This window comes from Alexandromys fortis, unplaced genomic scaffold (assembly GCF_014885135.2).
Source record: "Alexandromys fortis isolate MF-2015 unplaced genomic scaffold, M_Fortis_MF-2015_v1.1 scaffold_85, whole genome shotgun sequence".
In the NCBI taxonomy this organism is placed as follows: Eukaryota; Metazoa; Chordata; class Mammalia; order Rodentia; family Cricetidae; genus Alexandromys; species Alexandromys fortis.
In genome coordinates, this window is record NW_026067975.1 from 3059303 (window position 1) to 3068924 (window position 9622).

Genomic DNA, 9622 nt, shown 5'->3' on the forward strand with positions numbered 1-9622 from the left:
ATTCTTCTGATTGTCAAATTTTCTTATATTTATCAGTATTTCACATACTTGCTACTTTTTTTTTTTTTGAGAATTGCTAAATATCTTGAGCTGGCCTGTAGCTCACTATGTAGCCCAGGCTGGCCTCAGCCTCCTGAGTTCCGGGAGTTTTTCCATATGTTTTACTGTTAGTTTGGGAACAGTTAGCTGAAGAATATAATCTGAACATTTGCAGAGGCATACAAACACAGTTCAAAGCACTGTGCTTACAAAGTATTTATTCTTATTTCATACATTTGTTTTTCAGCAAAAAATGCATAGTTTTATCATTTCCACAGATTTTTTTCATATTCAAGACAGGAGCAAACAAATTCTCAAAAAGTTAAACTCATAGTGAACTCTACAACAGAAATGAAAGGCAATTTGTTCAGTCACATGCACAGAATTGACGAGAACAGTATCTATTTCTATAGATGAGTTTGCCTCGTTTTTCTGGAAATCTGAAATTATGATGAAGGAACGGTCTTCTGTCGGAATGGACATGAATGGACCATGGGCTTGAGACCACCTTAGAATCCAGCTTGGAAGCTCCTCCATCCTGAGAATGCCTCTCTAGCCAGTTAAGTCAGCTCGGGGTGAGGACCAGAGTCAGGGTGGCCTAAGAATTTAACAAGCAGTGATTCTTTATGCCTACATTATTCTTCACTCCCGTCTTCCTCTGCTGTCACCATTAAATGAAATTTAAAAACCATAGATGAAACCTTTCTATTTGGTCTGTTAAATCCCCCCACTCTGCCCCTGCCCTGAAGAACGTGAGGACAGACAGCATCCCTTTGAGCATCCCTCTCATAAGGCAGATGGTTGAATGCCTAAATACACAGGGAATCCTTTTAAGAACCCATGTCTTCAAGGCTGGATTTGTGGAAAGCGAAGGCTTCAAAGGTGGCTGGAATAGCTTGGGAAAGGTTAATGAAGATTCAAGTTCAGAGCTACCACGTGCCTAAGCAAAAGGAAAAGCTGCCACAGAATCCTTCCTACAGGCCTCCAAATGAGAAGCTTTCCTGTCCAGGCAACAATACACGGGACTTAGGGCTTGATGGGGAAGAAGCAAGTGAGCAGGCAGAGCATCCTAGCGCTGTGATTTGCTATGACGGCATTCCATCTGCGTGAAACGTGCCTCACGTCCTTCAGTTGCTCGGTTGCATCATCAGAAAAGGAAACCAGCGGGGCAGAGACAGGCCTCTACTCCTGAGCCTTCTCAGGAGAGGGAATTTAGTGACGTTTCTACCCAGAAGTTTAGCCTTGTTATACACCTAGAATCTATCTGACGCTTTTTTGTCTTTTTTTAAAAAATGGTTATCTTTTTTTGAAAACTACAGAATATTTACAGTTTGAAAGATCCAAGAGGCCTTTATCATTTGGGTAGGAGCTCAGAATGATTAAATGCCCAAAGATGAGGCTTTTGAAAAAGCCCTGGTTCTCATCCATGTGCTAAAGCCTGTTTTTTTGTTTTGTTTTGCTTTTTTAAACAAACAAATTGCTATTACAAACCTTTGGAATATAAAATTAAAACGTGTTTAAAAAATTTTTCCCATGAATTGTCTTGTTTTGCATCCAGCAAGTTAAAAAAAAAAAAACCAACAACTATACTTTCTAAATAGAAATGGAACCAAAAGAAGCGTGTCCCGACACTTTGCCCAGAACCAGGGTTTACTGACATGGTGTCCATCTCGGTGTGGGGGGTAACCCATGAGAAGCAAGGCCTTTATGGCTCAGCTAAAGAACCAGCTGAGGACTCCTCCCAACTCTGCCTTGAGTGCAAATGTCTATTGCATATTTTGGGTGGAGTTGTAAGGCATGGGGAAGGCGACCTGCCACTCTTACACTTCCGAGAATAAATTTGCACACTCCAGACATTTCCTTGAGTGTCATGTTTGGAACAAAATGCATCAAAGCTTCCGTGTTACATTCTGAAGCTTGACACTGGGTGGGGGCAGGCGTTTCCGAAAGCGGAAAGAGGCTGCTCTCTTTCTGCACCAAGTCGGAACTGCGTATTGTTGCACACAGGTGTGTGCTCGGAGCTTCCAAAAGGCACACCCTGCCGCCATTCCCAGATAAATGGGCATTTTGGGTCCTGACCGATAACTAAACCATCCAGTTCTGCAGCTGGCTCACAGACTGTGTTAAGACGCTAAAACAAAGCAAAGCAAATCCCAAACAGCCTACAAATGAGTGAAAAATTCACAAACCAGAAAGGCAATATGTTTGTTCTTTGGGGAATGACAACAGAAAATTATGTTAGGTTTTCTTGATTAGTAAGGACTGATAATTGTTTTGTAATTAAGGAAAACAGTATCAAAGACCCCAAGACTTCAATAAGAAGGCTCATGGCCCCTCATAAAGGAATATCCTGAATGCCTGGTTCAACCGTCCTTTCTCAGGGGACGCTTGTTTGCTTTCGTCTGGCAATACATGTTAACAAATACTGGCAATCCTTCAAGAAAATGACTCAAAATGTGCTTCACAATTGGGCCCTGATGCCTTTTTGACCTATGCCCTAATTTTATGGAAACAAATTAAGCCACGGGATAAGCGTACTACTCAAAATATCCCATGGCACTCAGTGCTGGAGTAAAAAGTTACAGGATATTAAGATGCCAAACAGGATCCCTTGCCACCTGTTTGAACACCGACACCCTCCGAGTCCACATACTTTTCTGGGGACAACATTTAAAACCAGGTAACACTGTCCATGGGTGAGCGGCTGCCCCATACTGGCAGCTTGAATCCAATCCTACTCCATCTTACCTACACCTTCTGCCAACCGTGTGTGTGTGTGTGTGTGTGTGTGTGTGTGTGTGTGTGCGCGAGCGCGCGCGAGCGCCTATGCATATTTGGTCATATACATATATATATGTATGTATGTATGATCCCCCTTTTGACAAAAGATTTCGTTTTCAAGATGCTCTCTGAAAGTTGTCACTAAAGAACTGTAGAAGGAAGGAAGGAAAAGGCTAGGAACTTTCTGGAGATTTAAGCATTTAAACTCACGCCTGTGAGGGGTCTTGCTTTTACCACACTGTCTATGAAAGTCACTCAGTTACACCTTATGTTAGGCACTTTGAATGGAGCCCTCTTAAGAACGGTGTAGATGCTGTAAACCTTCCAGTAGCTCATCGTTAGAAATATCATTACTGTGATGATAAATGCTAAATTCTTCATACACACATTCTTCTTATACCTGAATGGTAAATTAAGGTTTCAAGTGTTTTTTTTTTGTTGTTGTTTGTTTGTTTTACTTTAGCCTAAGGAACAGAGAAAAAAGCTGCAGATAAATTACTGTGTTAATTAAAATAAGATTCTAGCATACTGATCTTATACCAATGGGGGAAAGAACTCTAACTTGTAACTCTGGTCACGTTTGTAATACTATGGATGGAGGCACGGATCCTTGTTTAATGTCTCACGTACATTAGATGTTCAGTAATCACTAGGGAGATTTCACAAAGACAAGGTGGACATAAGTCAAAGGACCATAACAGAGTCAGCAACGCCAAACCTAGCAGATGAAGAACAAGATGAGAAAAACCATTCCAGTGGCTGGTAACATTCTAAGATTTTATAATCTAATTTTAAAGGTAGCCATCTCTTCTTTTGTTCTATTCTAAACTAAATATTCAATTAGATGGATATATTTATCCAAGATTATATACAGTAGATCCAATTAGCATCTGTATGTTTGACCACGTAACAGAGTCCAGAGTCCTGCAGACTAAGAGACACAACTGAGCACACAACCATCCCTGCCTTCGAATAACAGTTTGGAAACTGAATTCTGCCACCTTCAGCCAATGAGAAAACCCTTGAGAAGTAACTTCCACCACACCTGTCTACCATAGCTTCGTGCCAATTCATTAGCTGGGGGATTTGAAGATAAAGAAATTCTGGCTAGCCAGGCGGTGGTGGCGCACACCTTTAATCCCAGCACTTGGAAGCAGAGGCAGGTGGAGCTCTGTGAGTTCGAGGCTCAGCCTGGTCTACAAGAGCTAGTTCCAGGACAGAGAAACCCTGTCTCAAAAAAAGAAGGAAGGAAGGAAGGAAGGAAGGAAGGAAGGAAGGAAGGAAGGAAGGAAGGAAGGAAGGAAGGAAGGAAGGAAGGAATCAATCCTGGCTTATCCTGACTTATTGGAGTTAGCCCCCAGACTCATCACCAAGCAGAAACATTTACCAATTTTACATTCTCAGCAATGGTTCCCACACACAAAGGAGGTTTTCTGACTGTAAGCACTTACAGGTGGGGTTTATGAATGGAAGCAGACGAAGGCTACTCTGGACAGTTACGCAGCCCCATACTTTCTCCCTGGGTTATTTATGGAACGTGGATGGCCACTGGGAAAAGATCATGTTTATTTTTACAAGCCTGTCACGACGTGAAGGACTTGTACTTCCTTTCTCTGGAAGGTCACCTTCTTCACCTGAGTGGCAAGACGGGTAGGAAAAAAGGCTCTCCCCCTAACCAACTAAACCTTATAGCCAGCCCTGGGACCAACCCACGAAGTAACAGGCACAGAATCAGACAGTTATTTCCCAGGCATAACTCCAAGGGGTTACTCCTGGAGATGCCACCTAGATTGTGACTAACAAGTGAAAATAAGATGGATTTCCTAACGTCCTTCAAAATGTTACTGCCAAATAGATTATATGAAGATAGTAGAGTGAAATTCTTATTTATAATTTGTCACATATTGGGAACTGTTAAATGTAATAAAAACAAAACCGAATTTAATGGATGTGGCAAAATGGAGATCATGGGAAAGTATTTTTTTTTAAAGAAATTCATTCTGAGGGCTACATTACTCCTGAAACGTGTAACAAGCCTGGTTAGCTCTGTGCAAACGGGGACCGAGTAAATATTTGCTCTAAAACAGCGTTATCCGCCTCAGCAGGAATAATATAATCCAGCCGGTCACACGGAGTCAAGCCATCCCCGATCTTGATGGTGTGTGCAGTACCTATCTGCAAACAGGAAGGGAAGCTGAGCCGCTGTTTTCAATTAGAATGCCCTATCGCCAATGCTCGTGGCTCATAAAGAGGAGGAAAGGAACCCAGAGAAGGGAAATGCCAGGAGGAGGGGGAAGTGAATCCTCCTTCTCCCTGGAGCATATGGGGTGGGGATGGGGAGACCTTTCCTGGGAAAGCAGGTCATCTCGTTGGCTCATGCATCATAATCACTGGAAAATGATACGGGCATGATTTCATCCTCAAGTGGCCTCTGCTTAAAGACAAAGGCACAGAGCAAGAGGGGACCTGGAAGCCCTCCAGCCAAAGCCTAAAATGGCAAATTCTGGGTCCTTCTTCCTGTCCTCACGCACACAGCTTCTTTCAGATGTCTCTCTCTCTCTTTTAAAAGTGTGTGTGTCAGCCGGGGGAGGAGGTCCCATTCAACAAAAGCAAAACAACAACAAACCCTACAAAATGCTCCTTAACCTGTTTCTCTAGTTCACAAAGGAACGTTCTTTGCGACTTTACAACAGTGACATGCAAGTAAGTCGACGTGGCTGTGTCCTGATCTCCAGTTATCCTTGATCACACGTGCTGAATTAAGTGTCGCTGAGGTTCAGTCTCTGTGGTAAGTGCACAGCAAAGGATGAGACGCTGACATTCACAGGGTTGTGCAAAGTGTATTTAAAATCCCAGTAGAGTTTAAGAAGCCCTCAAGTCAATACGCACATAGGAATTTAACTCGTGTGTGCACGTGAACACACACAGGGCATTGGTTCCTCCAGGGAATTGTGCCAAGATTCACTATTTACAAATACAGTAGCAATTAAGAGCATAAACAAAACAGCTACCTTTTCAGGAGCACCGTCTGACCAGTACTGAGGTAACCGCTCATGTACCTCATGTGTTTGCCTAAAATTATACCATGAAGCCGAGGCTCCCATTCACCAATGTGGTTGGCTCTTAGCCAGAAGGGCTTACCAAGAAGCGTGACGAATATTTAATATACACTACCTCGGTGGTTTGTGATGAAGAGCTGCCATTTTAATGACAGGTTAACATGTATAAGAAATGTCTAACAACCCTGGCCAGTAGAGTCATTGGAAGAGTCTGGGGGCATGTTGCTAAGCTTCTGAAATAGCTGCCAATCATTTCCATAGTCTGGATTCAAATGAGACTTTGGTGTTTAACTGGACAATTGGAGTCTTAACTCAGAAATTTCAGTAGTAAGTAGCAGGATCCTGACTTTCATAATAGAACTGCCTCGCGTACTCCTGATCGCCTTTTAAGTGTTAAGCAAGGTCACGTGCATTCCTGTCCTCTCTCCCATCCTTATGGTTGCACCAGGAACTTCAGCCACATTAGAGGGCTGAGTCTTGCAGAAGTCATATGCGCTGTACACCTCTGAGCTACTTCTGCTCCCACTACAAACCTAAAACCAAGCCCGTCTTCCTTCCCTCCTGTTCAACCATGATCTGCAGGAAAGTAGTAAGAATACGCTATTCTCCCGGTACAAGAACAGTGTCTGAGGACCAGTCATTTGGGCATTGCTTCAAAAGGCACATTTATTTTAGTGGCAACTTAAATAAGTAGAGAGGAAAGAATCAGATTAAAAGATTAAAAAAAAATAAAAACAAAAACCCAGAGTGGGTTTTGTGGACTACATTAAAGTAAGTAGGAATTGGAGACCTATACAAACCACTGGGGCCTCACCAATAGTCTAAGCAGGGTCCCTAAGTAGTCATTCGGCTTTATCATGACACTCACGGGCCTTCAGAAAACACTGTTTAAAAATGTGGTCGAGCGCTTAAGCAGCTTGTCCTGATGTCCAGCTCACGAGTGCGACGTAGAAGGCTGCAAAACCAGAACTGCGTGACGGAGAAAACTCAGCGCGTCTCATGGGCTTTGATAAATTATGAAAAAAAGATCATTGTATATATTATCACTTAAATAACATCTGATAAACATTTTGAAATAATTAACTTATGTTCACATTCCATGCATTGTCTAGCGGGTTAAGCCCTGGGTTTGTGTCTTTGTGCCCATTTCTCAACACAGAAAGGTCCATTCTTTTGACAAATCCAGGCATTTCTAGACTGCGGTGGGGGCAGCCAGGGATTTGTGTTTATCCTCTTTACTGCATACCTGCCTGGATTCACTAAAGGGCACAGAAGACTGTTAGGAAAGCCAACTGCTTGGGGTTCTGTGATTTTCTTCAGTGTCTTTGCAAAATCCCTGGATATCATAGACAATACCTAATTTTCTTCCCAGAGGGCCCCTTTCCTTCCTCTTCATCCTTATCTCCTCTTCCAAAGCCAGTGGACTGGGGATCCCCAACTAGCCAAGACCTTTTTCCTTATGGTCTACAGCACCCTCCTCTAGCAAAGGAAACAACAAAACTTGAAAACAAACCGACAATAACAACAGAAACTCCACGCAAACAGGTGGGCAAACCATAGCCTCCTCCCGGGTGGAGGCTCACTTTTTACTGCAGAATTCCGAGTTGTTCAGGAACTTTCTGATGACCAGCCCCAGGCAAACCACCAGCAGCAGCATGTAGCCCACCGTGCCGGAGAAGGTGGGTGCGGCAGGGGACGCCTGGAGGAACTGGCGCAGGCCCTCTTCCACGTAGTACACCTGGTCATAGATGCTGAGGAAGGTGAAGATGTGGAAGAGTTGGTGGCTGTGGCCGATGATGTCGAAGAGACCCGGCTGGATGCGCTCAGGGATCTTGCTGACGTTGAAGAAGGCGGCCACCACCAGCCAGAAGTAGCGGCGGTAGAAGTGCACGAAGAGCGTGGGGTTCTCGCCTCGCAGGTCGAAGAGCCAGCTCTCCAGCATAATGGGGCAGGCCATGCTGAGAGGCATGACAAAGACGAAGGTGCGCAGGGCGAAGGGGTAGGAGCACCAGTCAGTGCGGCTCTTGCAGCAGGCCACGGTGCAGGCCACGGCCAGCACGAAGGCCACGGGCAGCACGAGCGCGCGGTAGACCGCGATGAGGAGGGTGCAGTCCACGTGCCAGCCCAGGCGCTGCTGCACATACGGCGTCATGACCCTGGCGTCCAGCAGGCTCAGGCTGGGCAGCAGGTAGTAGTAGTAGGCCACGGTGCTGCCAAAGCCGTAGTAGCTGATGGAAGCGTAGTCCAGGTAGAAGAAGGCGGCGCGCAGGCGCAGCGACAGGCAGCTGAACACGTGCGCCGTGCAGCTCATGGCGAAGGTCAGCAGCACTCCCGACGCATAGCACCACAGCGGCAGCAGCCAGGGGTGGTGGAAGGGCACGTCGCTGCCGCCCAGGAAGAACAGGCGACAGAACTTGCTGAGGAACAGCAGCAGCGGGATGAAGTGCGTCCAGAAGTTGAGCGTCTCGTTGGTGGGCTTCAGCACCGAGGCCAGGCACTCCTGCGCCGTGCAAGGCAGCCGCCGGTAGCCGGACAGGATGAAGCACTCCACGAAGTCGTCGGGCACCTCGTCCCAGCGCAGCAGCGGCTTGGCGGCGGTGGCCGGCGGGCTCCGGGGGGCGGAGGCGGAGTGCGAGCGCCGGGAGGCAGGGGCTGGCGGTCCCTTGGCGCCCGCGCCCCGCTGCTGCAGGCGCCGCGGCATGGTGCCCCGGGCTGAGCTAGGGCGCGCGCAAGGCCACCTCGGGCGCCGGTCGCCGTCGGAGCCTTTGTGCGCGCGCGTGCGCGCGGGACCGCGGCCGCAGGTTGGCGACGCGGCCTCGGCTTGGGAGCCGGCTGCTCCGGGAGCTCGGGACACCGGGGGACAGCTGCGCGCGGCTTCCCGGCGGCGCCCTCGCCACGCTCGCCTGTGTCAGCGCGCAGCCGGCCGCGCTGCGGTGGCGGCGGCGGTGGCGCGGCTGACTGCGGTGGCGGCGGCGCGGCGGTGACTGGGCATCGTGCGCGCGGGGCGGGCGGCGGGAGGCGGGATGTGCGCGAGGCGCTGGCGGGGGGAGGGCGGCGCCGCGCAGGGCGGGGGCCCCCGGGGTTAGGGTGTCTGCGCCGCGGCGAGGGATGGAGGTGTCCCCTGTCTCGCGTCGCCTACCATCCCCCCATCCCCCTCTGGGGCTGCAGCGGCTCGGGCCGCCGCGTTAATGATTGATGCGGGGCCCGGAGGCTGGCCAGAGACGCGGCCGCCGGCGCTCAGGGCGAGAGTGGACCAGGGGGTTCGAAGCGCGACAGCCACGCCGGCGTTCTAGAGGACACTGGGGACCCGAGTTCGCGGGGGGTGGGGAGCCGGGCGGGGCGGAAGGATGCTCTAACTGTAACCTGCCGAGATGTCAGGGAGGGTTCTGCGATACCCGCTTAGAGACGGCATCCGGATCCGAGCCTTGCGGTTGTCAGATAGATACCTGGTGCTGCCTCTCCACCCAGCTCTCACCGGTGTGTGAGTGAGTGTGTGTGTGTGTGTGTGTGTGTGTGTGTGTGTTCGCGCGCGTGCGCGAGTGTTGCCCTTCTACTCAATCCACAGCAAGCCTTAGTTTTTCTCTGCTCTAGCGGACCTATTCAGGTGTGTCACTATTCTCTCTCTCTCTCTCTCTCTCTCTCTCTCTCTCTCTCTCTCTCTCTCTCTCTCTCTCTCTCTCTCTCTGTGGTGTCCAAAGGGACAGTCCCCAAACTGGTGTCCAGTTCAACTCACCAGCATGAGA

The 9622-nt window shown here is 48.3% G+C and overlaps 1 protein-coding gene across 2 annotated transcripts; it reads right to left on the bottom strand.

The window, feature by feature from the left end:
- Positions 1 to 240: 240 nt before the first annotated feature.
- On the bottom strand, positions 241 to 9043 carry Paqr9 (progestin and adipoQ receptor family member 9). 2 transcript variants are annotated; one of them, XM_050157266.1, is made up of 2 exons: positions 7463 to 9043; positions 241 to 6883 (listed from the first exon to the last, which is right to left on the bottom strand). In XM_050157266.1, exons 1-2 carry the CDS (start codon positions 8578 to 8580, stop codon positions 6877 to 6879), a joined length of 1125 nt encoding a protein of 374 aa, XP_050013223.1. In that variant the 5' UTR covers positions 8581 to 9043; the 3' UTR covers positions 241 to 6876. The 2 variants fall into 2 exon arrangements, with proteins under 2 accessions (XP_050013223.1, XP_050013224.1); XM_050157267.1 differs by having other exon boundaries at positions 241 to 9038.
- Between the last annotated feature and the right edge of the window lie 579 nt (positions 9044 to 9622).

Coding starts and splice junctions, on each gene's coding strand:
- Paqr9 (XM_050157266.1), bottom strand. CDS start 8,580: ATGCCGCGGCGCCTGCAGCAGCGGGGCGCGGGCGCCAAGGGACCGCCA.